Consider the following 13,906-nt stretch of genomic DNA (forward strand, 5'->3'; position numbering starts at 1 on the left):
ATAGATGTACCTGACTGTGGGCTGTTCCTTACTTAGAATTGTTCTCTGGTCTGGGACAGCAATGCAGAGAATATGGTGTATTACAGAGAGCTGTTTCATTCTAAATGAATGCTTGCATCTCTGTGTGTAGGCAGCCATTTATTTGGGTCCCTGAAAATAGTAGCAGTATGGTGAACTTAAATCAAAGAATATTTATTTTGTTGTCTGTGTAGTACAAGCTGCTTCCCCAGTTGCTGGATGGGTTGAGGGGAGAATCATCAGTGTGCTTTTCTTTTAGCTTGAATTCATCCCTAAGAAGAGAATGAGGAAAGTACAATGAATGCTGCTGCTGCTGCTGCTGCCTAAAACTGAGCAACAGTTGGGTCTGCCCTGTCACAGAGCCACGTCTTGCACGTAATTACCCAGGCTCCAAGAGAACAAGTTATTTTGAGAAGCATAGCTCAGGATCAATCAGATGTAAGGCTGTTTGTTGGGAGCCTTAATATGGTTACTTACCAGAAAGTCCTCAGAGGAATTCTCCACGTAGTTTGTGCCAGCCTCGGGGAGGCAGGTGTGACCCCACACAACATTCAGCTAGTGGCTAAGTCAGGCTCCTGGCTTAGAAAATCTTGAAGCTCAGATGACCAGGCACCAATAGCTTTCATGCGTTCCTTTGGGCGTACTACCTTTTTTTTTTTTTTTTTTTTGCCTTTTAGAGCAAACATGACTTAGACATTGATTCTAAAGATAATTTGATTTGGTTAGTTTAACATATGCTTCCAGCCCTAAAATAGTTTGGGAAGAATCTTCATATTTCTAGTCTTCACTCTTGAATTTAACAGTTAAAAGATTGGGGGAGGGTTTCATCAGGATCATTTGCTAACCCTCATTTAGGAGAGAGAATGCTCTATCTTTTTTTTTTTTTTAATAATTAAAATCTTGTTTCAAGAATTTTAAAACACCCTTGGAATTAATGTAGAGCTAGATTGAATTGTAAACTAGCTTCAGGAATCCACAGCTCCGAATGTTTGGTGACCTTGTTATGTTGCTTCACTCTAATTTGAGGATTAAAGACAGGTAGAGATAAGTAATTGCAGCTGAAAAATCAGAATGAGGAGACTGAGTATTAAGGGCTCCTGCAAATGGTAATAAAATGTTTGTAGGAAATTTTCTTAAGCAGGAAGGAAATTAACAGATGGAAATACTTTAGCTTCTTGATAAATGTAAGATCTTTATGAAACAGGAAAACTGCTAAATAATTGAACCCAAATTTAGTATTATTTATGGTGATCAAGATAAGAGGGAACGTGAGGACGCATACGGAGTTTTAAATGTAGAATTTGTTGTGGAAAAGGAGCGTATAAGCTTCAACTTAAGACAGTCGTTAGTTTCACAGGACAAGGGAAGCATACTGTAATTTGAGATCATCATATGATGGGCTTCAGTTCTGTGTATCATTCTTGTGTATTAGTCACTCTCTGTCTTCATGGAAGTTGAGTGTGGAAAAAACTCAAACTGTCTTTTTCTTCTCACACTGCAACAGTCAACCCAGAAGACTTCTGTGACCAAATGTGTGTGGTCTGCTCCCGCTTTCCACCACCCCGTACACCAAGCAGGCAATCCGTTCACCAGCTGGGTGTACTCCAGTGTATTTGATGCTGACACTATCCATTTGGTGATAGTATTAGATCCCACAGGTTGAGGACTCAGTCCCGCAAGACTGCCTCCCTTCAGACACCATCTCAAGTCCAGGCCTCCAGAACTAATGACCAACCAACTTAAAATTGGGGTTCTCATGCCTCTTTGGGTTTGATCAATTTGCTAGAGCAGCTCACAGAACTCAAGGAAACAGGTACTTATATTTACTGGCTGATGATACAGGAGATTTAAAAGGATACTGATGAGGAGATGCATAGGGTAAGGTATGGGGGGAAGGGGTGCAGAGCTTCTATGCCCTCCCCAGCAGGTCACCATCTGGGAACCTCCATGTGTTCAGTTACCAGGAAGTTCTCCAAACTTCATCCTCTTGGGCTTTTGAAGGAGACCTCATTGGATAGGCATAATTGAAGCTTGGAGAACCATGGGGAAATGCGATTGGACAAAAAGGCTGTGATCTAATACTAATAGGCTGAGTGGGAAATCCCCGCAAGGCCTGTCTGTTCAGACTCTTCTTAGCCTCTCTGTGCAGCCTCCTTTCTCCCAGGTTTGTGGCAGGACTCCTTCTGAAATGAGGGTCTTATGACCTACAGTCAGACAAGGTAGGTCAGATCATTGCTTTACGGCCAGCTCCAAGCCAGAAAGGCAAGGGAAAATTAGAGTCCCTCCAGGGAAAGCCTGCCCCTGAGGCCTGAGCCACCCTAGCATGACAGCAAAAGACTGTAACAAGGGCTATGAGAGTTATGAGCCAAGAACAATGGATAAAACATATATATATGTATCTCTGTGTGTATAAATATATATATAATGTCACAAAAACTAATAAAATTTATATCAGAAAATGAATATTTTAGCTTATTGGAATGTTGGACTCTTCTCAGAAGAAAGACCCAGAAAGTATTAAAGTACAATTCTCAAATAAAAGTAGAATCATGACTCTCATACAAATATAAAGATGAATATTTAAAGCTGTTCTTCAACTGATTAATGAGAAAACTGGTAAGCCATTACAACCAGTCCGAAAGAGCATCCAAAGAGTAAGACACATTTGTGGAGTGGGAATGAAATGAATGTGCACCTGGAGGGGCCCTTTTTTCTGTGGGAGGAGGAGTGTCCCTCTACTTTGATTTATTTGAATGTCTGTAGACAGAATTATTTTGCATTGCTCTCAGTTGTCTGTGACCTATAGATTTGTAGAAGAGCCTAAAAGGGCTGCTTATGGACAATGCGCAAGCTTCCCATTGGAGCATAGATTTTTCCCTGTATAAAGTAGCCTTATCAGACATTTCACCTTTCCAAATTCCATAGTTTCCATCCTTTCTGGAAGTTATGGGGGTGATTCCATGTATCAGAGAGGTCATTCCTCAAACCAGTATTAGTCGGGGCTAGATTTGGCTTTGTTGAAAACCCTGAAAAGAGCGTTTCCTGTTACACAGTCTCAGAACTTAGTGCCTTTCTTTCTGTATTTTGAACAGCCCATGGACTAAATGGAAATCAGTCTTGTGAGCCTGGCAGTGGAAGCCTGAAATTTGTGGTGCAGAATCTGATTAAAACCAGACCTGGATAAGACAATCATTTCAAGTGCTGGGAGAACCATCTTTAACCTCTCCACTTAAAGTGTCATCCATTAGCCTGATTCTATTTTTACATACCCTCAGCTGTGAGGTTGCCTGTTATTTTTGCAAGGTATTTTCTTTTTTTTTTTTCTTGGCAAGATTATAGAATCTTTCTTAACATTTAAGGATTCTGTAGTTAAGTTTGACATGATAATAATAAATTTTAAAAACCTGAAACTTGAGCAGATACACATTTTTAGCTTCTCAGGTTTCTTTTTATTAAAAAAAAATTTGACTTCTATCCTCTTTGATTGGTTCCAGAAAGTGTGACAAATGAGATCTTATTCAACAAATAGTTACTGAATGCTACTGTGTTCTGGGCACTGTCCAGAGCACAAAACAAACATCACTGCTTCTCTGTGTGTCACTTTCACCAGCATTTCTTAGAATGTTCAAATGGTGGTGGTCGTGGTGCCTTGGAAAAAGCTTGACTTGTTTGTGAGCTTTCCTACCCTTTAATTTGAGATCATTAGATATACAATGGCATTGGGTAGAAAAAGACTCTGAATCCTGCATACAGGCAGAGTTTGTCGGGAGAATCAACAGAACAAAAGGCTGCCTCTCTTTCTCTTACCTTGTCTTTGGGTATATATCAGTGTCTATATCAATGTAACTGGCACTCAAGCTATTATTTTACTCACTACTTTTGATGATAAAAACTGCAATTACTTTTGCACCAGCCTAATAAAAACAGCCTTTTGATACTGTTGAAGTTCCACTTTATTTATAACTGAGATCATCACAGTTTAAACTTGGAAGTGTTGAAAACTTTAACAGGTACAAGCTCTGTGTGTGCGGATGCAGGTGCACCTGCTGGGTGCTGGGTTTTCTGAGTGATGGCAGAGGTGAATAAGGCAGGATTAGAGACTACCTTGCGTTGGGTTTTTTGATTAATAATATGTATGCGTACAGACATGTAACAGCCTGGGAAACTGGTTGTGGGTCTTCCTTTTGCAGTGGAAAGTAATGGGATTTGCCTTTTTACAAGAGTTAATTTTAAGGCTCTTTGGACCTGGTGTATTATGAACCAAGTCTTGATTCAAATGTCACCCATTATTTTAATTGTCCCGTAATAATAAGTTTATTTCAATTGCATGGGCAATATTTTTGCCTCCTATAGGTAAAAAAGGATGTTCTGAACACTTTCTAACCAGAGGAAATGAAGATATGTTAATGATGCTCTTTGCTCTCCAGCAGGGGTATGAATACTTGTGATGAATCTGGAAAAGGTGAAGAATTGGCAGGACTCTGGATTCTTAGATCACAGACCTTCTTGCACCCCTTTTCTGCCTGCAGCAACGTTCCATGAATTGTGCTAAGCAACAGCATGTTTTTCCTTAGTTATTGGAGGCGGAATATCTCCTATGCTCAAGTAGGCTTAAATCGTGACTATAGGCTGTCTTTATTTTTCTGAGCAATCTCGCCCTACCTGAGTAAGATTTTAGAATGATTTAATTCTCTTTCAGTTTAAACCCCACAGCACCGCTCAAGTTTCTTGGAATTGCCGTCACTGATTGCTCTTCTTTATATTTCTATGGCACATAGAAATGTTTCCTAGTCTCTTATAATCCATCATACCTCACAGCAAACTGAGTTGGATTCGTAGTGCATTTCTTTTCTTTCCTTTCTTTTCTTTTCTTTTCCTTTCCTTTCTTTTTTCTTTCTTTCTTTCTTTCTTTCTTTCTTTCTTTCTTTCTTTCTTTCTTTCTTTCTTTCTTTCTTTCTTTCTTTCTTTCGATGGAGTCTCACTCTGTAACCCAGGCTGCAGTGCAGTGGCACCATCTCAGCTCACTGCAACCTCTGCCTCCTGGGTTCAAGTGATTCTTCTTCCTCAGCCTCCCGAGTAGCTGGGACTACAGGCGCGAGGCACCACGCCCGGCTAATTTTTGTATTTTTAGTAGAGGCGGGGTGTCACCATATTGGCCAGGCTGGTCTTGAACTCCTAGACCTCGTGATCCACCTGCCTCAGCCTCCCAAAGTGCTGGGATTACAGGCATGAGCCACTGCACCTAGCCATCATAGTGCATTTCTTCGGGGAGGGAACAAGCCACAGAGAGATGAGCCGACCTGCCCACACTAGACACTAAGGTGGTCACAAAGCCAGGGTTCAGATTTAAGGGCTGTGTTTTTTAGGGGTTGCTGAACTGAGCTGTTGCGTACCATGTTATCTAACAGGACCTTGGAGACCAAGCAGAGATTCGTGGGCAGAGAATAAAAGGGCTGCTGCATAGTTAGATGCCTAGTTATGTAAGTTATGAGAACATTAAGGCCCCAAATGGACTTCCAGGACATCCTGATAATTGATTGTAGCACAAGCAAAATCCTTGGGATTAACATACTCATTTACATAATCCTTACTTTGATTAAATTTTTAAAATCTTGTGTAGATAGTTGAAAGGTGTATCTGAGTACTTGGCAACATTGAAGATTTGGAGGGATATTTTCAAAGTCATGATTATTCAGTTTTCGTTACTCTGAATGGTTAGTCACCACTGTGAGTGGCTTCTGGATCTAGAGAACTTCCTTGATGTTAGTGTAGACTTTCTTGATTTTAGTGTAGATGCCAACACTCTCTAAATGTTTTTCAAGACGGTTGAGTGTCTGAACATTTAAATGTAAGGTTGCTGCTGGTAATTCTGGGGCAGCTCATTGGTTGAGATGTTACCGCATCTAGTGCAGTTCATGTGATGTATGTACCTTTCGGGCCTTGCTGGCCAGGGGGATTGAGATGCTCTGTAGTGAACCAGCATGTTCTGCTCCACGCAGATTGCAGGACGTTTTGCCCTCACAGACGGTTAGGCCATCTACTCTCTATGAGGGCAGAGCCTCCTTTCTTAAGGGTAAAGCTGAAATTGCATTTACTTTGGAGAGACGGCTTTGACCTTCCTCTTCCACTTTAGTCAGTGATTTTTACAACATATGCAGCTTTCCAGAGCCTCCTTGTTTTTCTAATATTTAAAAAGAACCAGGAAACCGATTAGAGGTAATCTTGACAAATTGGGAATTTGTGAAGTGGAAAAGAACACTATTAAAGTGATTGCTGTAAATAGAAAAATAAATGGAGCATTTTTAGAACAGCAGTTTAATAGCGCTGTGGTTTCCAATGGTTTCCAGTAGTCACACGAGAGGGTGTTCAGAACCATCGTGACACAGGTAGTGTTGGCCGGCCTCTTTCTTCTCCTCACAATAATCTTTTGAACTATTTTGTAAAGCTGATCATGACAAATGACTGTCTGTATATATATATATCTGGGAAAGGATCGGGATGTGAAGGACAAATAATTGCATGGTGTCAGAGTCAGAAATACAATTCGAGTTCTGAGCCATGACTGCAGGCTGGACCGAGCTCTGCCTGTCCTCCGTGCCCCGTCTCGGGGACCACTGCCGCTGTAGCTGGGGCTTAGTTGTCCCACCCTACAGGATGCAGGTCATGATGAGTGTTGGGGAAGGCTTGGAATTGACTGAGCAGACCTCTTGACGTCTCAGCTCCCTGAGGAAAGTAAATGATATGCAACTTCAACAGAGAGCACTCAGCAGCACCCCAGACCATTTTTCACCTGACAGACAATACTGTCTTATAATTGGTAGGTTTAAAAGCTGCATGTTCTTCAGGCCTGCTCACCCCTGAGTGTTCTGCTGTGCCCAGGTATCCCAGTCCTCAGCAGACTCTGGTTCATTTCATTCAGAAAAGCCCTACATCTGGGATGAGTTTCTATTTTAGGAAATGTGATCCTAAATGATTGTTTTATGTAATTATTATTAAAGAAAAAGCTGGTTAAAGAAGTATAAAGGAAATGTATAGATATGTTGCCAAATTTCTTTTTTTTTGGAGAAAATGGAATGATGAAGGTTGAACAGATAGTTTTACAGAAGCCAGCCCAGACTTAGAACCGTATTGCTAAAATAATTAATAATTCACTGAAAAGTGAAATGGACTGATATTCAGGGAACCATGTCAGACTCATGGTTGATTTTTCGGGTCCCCGTCTGTGTACCTAGGTAATAATCTCTTCTAGGTAAAATTGTGCACATGCGTAGTCAAAGAGGATGATGTAAATAATCATATTTTTCACTCATTTTGATTAAAAGACTTCCTACCTTTACCTTAGGGAATGTAGGTTGATGTGACTGTAGCCTTCATTAACTTAAAAAGAAATCAAATACAGATGCTTAGCGATTGAATAACACTGGTTTGTCTCAACAATTCAGTAAGGACATGCACATTTTCTTTTTGCCGTTAAGCACATTGTGCTGATTGTCCTGTTACATAATTTCACTTTGAGAAAGGCAATACTCTTGTAGTTCCCATGGATTAGGGACTTTGCTAGCAAGTCCTCCAAGAAAGATGCAATAGCGTCTTCCGCCACTGAATGAGACTGACCATTGTAGCCAGCAAATGCTTCTGGAAAACCCCTTCAACTGATATTTCCTCAACCACCATGTTTTGGAGGTTGAGGAACATCCTCTGGGTCTCCAGATCAGGGGCTCACAACCCTCGGACTGTGGACTGGTACTGGTCCGTGACCTGTTAGGAGCCGGGCTGCACAGCAGGAGGTGAGCAGCGGATGACCAAGTGAGCAGAAGCTGCTCCCCATGGCTGAATTACCACCTGAGCTCTGCCTCCTGTCAGATCAGCAGCAGCATCAGATTCTCATAGGAGTGCAAACCCTACTGTGAACTGTGTGTGCCAGAAATCTAGGTTGTGCACTCTTTATGAGAATCGAATGCCTGATGATCTGAGATGGAACAATTTCAGCCTGAAACCATCCCCCTTCCCTACCCCCCCCATCCGTGGAAAAATTGTCTTCCATGAAACCAGTCCCTGGTGCCAAAAAAGGTTGGGGACCACTGTTCTAGATCATGTTCAGGAATCTAATGGAGGCAGAGACTGCTGATCATTCAAGTATCCTTCAGTCCTTACACATGAAAGCATCTGTATGACTCCAAGGCACAGGAACATGGTGCCCAGAAGAGTTTCCATCTGCATCCAGGGAAGGCCTGTATAGCCAGCGGGGAGCATCTGCACCCACAGACTGCCCACCCTGGCCAGGGACTCACTGGTTGCAATTCTTTATGTTTAGGAAAGAGATCCTAATATTTGTTCCAGCTGTCTAAGGAATATACATAGTGAGACTGTCTTCCACCGCATTTCCATCTATAGAACACTGTTGAACACTGTTTTCCTTAGCTTTGTCTTAACTTCTGTGGTGGGTGGTAAGGACTAGAAACATGTCTTTTTATTTATTTATTTATTTATTTTGAGACAGAGACTCACTCTATTGCCTAAGCTGGAGTGCGGTGGCATCATCTTGGCTCACTGCAACCTCTGCCTCCCGGGTTCAAACAATTCTTGCCTCAGTCTCCTGAGTAGCTGAGATTACAGTCATGCGCCACCATGCCAGGCTAAGTTTTTATGTTTTTAGTAGAGATGGGATTTCACTGTGTTGGTCAGGCTGGTCTTGAACTCCTGGCCTCAAGTGATCCACCCACCTCGGCCTCCCAAAATGCTGGGATTACAGGTGTGAGCCACCACGCCTGGCCAGGACTACAAACATCTGTCTTTTCTTTCTGGGGATAGATGGTTTTGTGGTTTCCCATCTCGGTCTTCTTTTTGTGGCTCTGAAACTTTTTAGTGCCTACTTTTGGGATGCTGAAAGTGTTTATATTTATGGCCAGGTGCAGAGAAACAGGGAATAAGCTGTTGTTCAGGAGAGAGGTAGAGGAGGCTTGCTTTAAGTTGAAAACAAGAGAGGAGGTTGGAGCGTTCCGCATGTGCCAGGGCAGCTTCTGGATTGAGCTATAAGTTGAGGAGACGTTGGCCTCTTTCCTCTGTGGTCTGTGTCTGATTCAGTAAAGCACATTTCCCTTAAGAAAGGACATATGGCTTGGTAATCTGTTTTAAGCCAAGGAGCCTGCCTCCAGAATCGCACGGACCCACTTTCATTCCCACTTTAGTTCTCTAAGGGTTAGTTTTCAAGAACCCTAAAGATGCATGTTGCAATACAAACAATAAGAAAGTTCACAAAGAAGTCTTTGGGTCAAATGTGTGGGGTTTTGTTGCTACTGTTGTTTTTATCTTCTCCGTGATTGACAGACTTTTCACAGAAACAGGGGTGATAGGGGATGCACAGGAACAGTCTCCCCAGGCAATGGTAATTAAAACAGGAAATAGGATAAAAATTAAACATTCTAATAAAGCTTAAAATTCATTTTCAGAGGGCACTGAGCTTTTTATAAGCTATTACCACAGAACAGCTGGAGTCTTTTTTCTGCATTTAAGTTAGTCACCACCTTTGTTGACTCTTAGGAGTATTCATTAAAGATAGGGAAACTTCATTAGGCTTAACTAAATAAATTGACCTTCTCTGGATTTGTACAAGTGGATAATTACCTATGGTAAATTACCTTCATTGTATGTATATCTATAAAAAGGTAGTATCAACTCAGGAGGCTGAGGTGGGAAGATCTCTGAGCCCAGGAATTCAAAGCTGCAGTGAGCTGTGATCGCACCACTGCACTCCAGCCTGGGTGACGGAGCGGAGCGAGACCTTCTTATCTTTTTACAGAAACAAACAAACAAACAAACAAACAAAAAACAGGTAGTTTCAAACAGACTTTCTGTGGTGTGGGGTCAGGAAGCTCGGGATTTCATGAGCAGCTTTTAGGGATATATCCAGAAGTGCTTCTGATGCCTGTATTATGAAAAGACTTAAATAACAGACAAAGTATGATGACTTTCACCAGCAATATTTGCCCACTTTTTAAGTAGAATTTAAATTTTAAAAACTTTATAACTGTTTATATCATTATATGTTCTCTCCATCAGTTGCTTTTTTTTTTTTTTTAACAACCTACTATTCTTTTGTGCCTTTCCCAGAAACTCAGGTATGTGATTAGTCTTAATATTGTCAGTTTTAAAAATTCCTTTAAAGTAATTTTACTTGCTGGAGATGGGGCCTGGGGTGTATTTTACTGTAATAATTATCCGGAAACAACCCAAATATTCATTCATAGGGAGCTAGTTACATAAAATACGGTTTATACACTACAGTGGAATACTATACAGCCATAAAAACAAAGACTTTATACTGATATGGAATGATCTCTAGGTTATATATATTGTTCATTTGTTTTTTTTTTTTTCTTTTGAGACGGAGGTTCACTCTTGTTTCCCATGCTGTAGTTGCAATGGCACGATCTTGGCTTACTGCAACCTCTGCCTCCTGGGTTCAAGCAATTCTCCTGCCTCCGCCTCCTGGGTTCAAGCAATTCTCCTGCCTCAGCCTCCCAAGTAGCTGGGATTACAGGTGTGCATCACCATGTACAGCTAGTTTTGTATTTTTAGTAGAGACAGGGTTTCTCCATGTTGGTCAGGCTGGTCTCGCACTCCTGATCTCAAGTGATCCACCCACTTTGGCCTCCCAAAGTGCTGGGATTACAGGCATGGGCCACTGTGCCAAGCAAAGTATAGAACAATGTATATCCTATGATTTGTGTTAAAGGGACCAAAGGGAAAAAAAAAGACATGTGTGTCTGTGTGTTTATGTATACACAGATACCACTGAAGGGATATGCAAGAGACTGATAGCTTCATTCCTCATGGGGTAGGGCATTGGGTAGCCAAGGAACAAAGGTGAGAGCATGGATTTTTTTTAAACCCTTTTGTACCACTTGAATTTTTTTTTCCTTTTTTTTTTTATTATACTGTAAGGTTTAGGGTACATGTGCACAACGTGCAGGTTTGTTACATATGTATACATGTGCCATGTTGGTGTGCTGCACCTATTAACTTGTCATTTAACATTAGGTATATCTCCTAATGCTATCCCTCCCCCCTCCCCCCACCCCGTTACCACTTGAATTTTTGAACCAAGGAAACCTATTACTCATTCAAAAAATAAATACATAAAATTAATATGTTAAAAAATAAGTAATGAATTCTTATAATCTTACCTTCAAAAAACAAAACTTAATTATCTATAGTGTTGTCTAATAGAATTTTCTGTGACGATAGGAATGTTGTATATTTGCACCATCCAATACTACTAGCCACATGTGGCTTTTGATCACTTAAAACATTACTTGTGCAACTGAGGAGCTAATTTTTAAATTTTATTTTAATTAGTCTAAGTGGCTACTTCTGGCTAGGAGCTACCACATTGATTGGGTATAGATCTAAAGTATATGGCTTAAGACTGAGTGTGGTGGCTTATTCCTGTAATACCAGCACTTTGAGAGGCCGAGGCAGGTGGATCACCTGAAGTCAGGAGTTTAAGACCAGTCAGGCCAACATGGCAAAACCCCATCTCTACTAAAAATACAAAAATTAGCTAGGTGTGGTGGCAGGCACCTGTATTCCTAGCTACTAGGGTGGTTGAGGTAGAAGAATCACTTGAACCTGGGAGGCGGAGGTTGCAGTGAGCCGAGATCACGCCGCTGCACTCCAGCCTGGGAGATAAGCAAGACTCCGTCTCAAAAAAAATAAAAAATAAAAATAGTATGGCTTAGAGTATCTTTTCTGTTTAGACCTGACTAAAGCTTAGAAATAATTGTTAGTTTAGGCTCTCAGGGTAAAATTTATTACTGTAAATCCAAAAAATTCCTTTTTTTTTTTTTTTTTTTTTTTTTGTCCTTGAATTAAGTGCTGTCACCTCCTTCTTGAAAGGAGGAAGTATTAGTCAGATTTGAAAATCCTCTTTATTACCCAGGAAAATCATTTTTATGGACACTTTGTCTTTCTGTAGTCTGACTTAGAAGCAGCCCTGTTTTTGATAGGTTGACGTTTTCATCTTGAACACAAACCCTGTTTGTTTGTCCCCTACTCCCCAGTTTGATGTGCCAGGCACTTTGTTCTCAAGCCCAGCAGCTGTTATGGGATGAGGGGACATTTTGCATGCTTAGCCAGCAGCTGCCAGAAACATTTCTAATCTGGTTTTGGCAGGAAATAGGGCACAAGTGGAAGCCAAGTTAAAAGAAGCTGGAAAAATAAACAGAATAACTTTGGATGTCACTTAATATATGGTCCATTTTCAGCTGAAGATTTGCCCTAGTAATTTGTTAATATGACTGGACTGTGATCCCTTCCAAAGGCAGGGTTGAATATAGTCACCTTTGAGATCCAGGATCTGTTCCAGTGCTTGGAATATGCTTGTAGGAGGTTATTGTTATTATTTTTTCAATGATAGACTATACTGCAAATTTGTTTAATTGATTTAATTAGTAGCTTAAAACAGTTGTTCACCCAAGATAAACTAGTTGTAGGTTATCACTGGTTATGGGTCCCTTCTCTATTCTTTGTGCTACACAATATCACCCACCCTCTCCTCTAAAGCAAGACATTTTGAACATTTTTTTTTTTTTGAGACGGAGTCTCACTCTGTCACCCAGGCTGCAGTACAGTGGTATGATCTTGGCTTACTGCAACCTCTGCCTCCTGGTTTCAAGCTATTTTCCTGCCTCAGCCTCCTGAGTAGCTGGGACTACAGGCGCATGCTACCACATCCAGCTAATTTTTGTATTTTTAGCAGAGATGGGGTTTTACCATGTTGGCCAGGCTGGTCTCAAACTCCTGACCTCAAGTGATCCACCCACCCCAGCCTCCCAAAGTGCTAGGGTTACAGGTGTTGAGTCATCACACCTGGCCTTTGAACATTCTTTAAACATTATTTAGATGGCACGGTGGCTTATGCCTGTAATCCCAGCACTTTGGGAGACTGGGGCAAGAGGATTGCTTGAGTCTAGGAGTTTGAGACCAGCCTGGGCAACATAGCAAGACCCCATCTCTAAAAAAAAATTAGCTAGGTGTGATCGTGCATGCCTATAGTTCCAGCTACTTAGGGGGCTGAGGCAGGAGGATCAGTTGAGCCTGGGAGGTCGAGGCTGCAGTGAGCCATGATCACACCACTGTTCTCCAGCCTGGGTGACAGAGCTGGATGACCCTTCTCCAAAACAAAACAAAACACTGTTATTTATTCATCTATTCTGCTGCAAGCAAGTGTATTTTGCATATTTGTGAGCAAGAAATAAGCACATCTTAATTTAATCTATCTTTTCTACAAAGTAAAAGGTTTTCAAAAGGTGAAGATACAGGTATAAATGTGGTGTCTTTTTAAATGGAAGGCAAAAATTCTTCAGGTTGGAATATCCAATAAAAGAGTTTCTGTCTCTAAAGTGGAAAATTTACTAAAATCGTTCTTTTGGGTTTCCAGTTCTTCTTTCCGTCAAATTCTGCATCCTCTAGAAGCCCAAGCAGCCCCAGCCTTGTAGATTTCCAAGAACATGTAAGGTGTCAAGTGTTGTCTGTGAGGAAGGGATCTGAAATCCCATGAGCCTGTGCTAAACCGTGTTTGGTTTTCTTTGCAGACCTTCACTGCCTGGTGTAACTCCCACCTAAGGAAAGCCGGCACCCAGATTGAGAACATTGAAGAAGACTTCAGGAATGGCCTGAAGCTCATGCTGCTTTTGGAAGTCATCTCAGGTTGGTGTTATATATCCCATCCTATGCTTTTATGTGTTATCAATAGGTGAGCATCTATTTAAAGATGACTACATCAGAAGTTTGCTTTGAACTTGGCTGGGCAAGAACATGGTATTATTGCCAAAGAAAACCTTTCCAAAGAACAATCTGCCCGGAGTTATTTTTCTGTTCTAAAAAA

The 13,906-nt window shown here is 41.2% G+C and overlaps 1 protein-coding gene across 2 annotated transcripts in view; it reads left to right on the forward strand.

Moving 5' to 3' along the window:
* The window catches only part of ACTN2 (actinin alpha 2), a 76,130-nt gene that overhangs the window by 16,752 nt on the left and 45,472 nt on the right, over positions 1 to 13,906 (forward strand). For both annotated transcript variants that reach the window (XM_032136814.2, XM_032136813.2), the window contains exon 2: positions 13,614 to 13,728. In XM_032136814.2, the coding sequence (XP_031992705.1) occupies positions 13,614 to 13,728 (115 nt within the window). The remainder of the gene's footprint in view (positions 1 to 13,613; positions 13,729 to 13,906) is intronic.

The sequence above is a fragment of the Hylobates moloch genome, unplaced genomic scaffold, assembly GCF_009828535.3.
Source record: "Hylobates moloch isolate HMO894 unplaced genomic scaffold, HMol_V3 SCAFFOLD_18, whole genome shotgun sequence".
NCBI lineage: Eukaryota > Metazoa > Chordata > Mammalia > Primates > Hylobatidae > Hylobates > Hylobates moloch.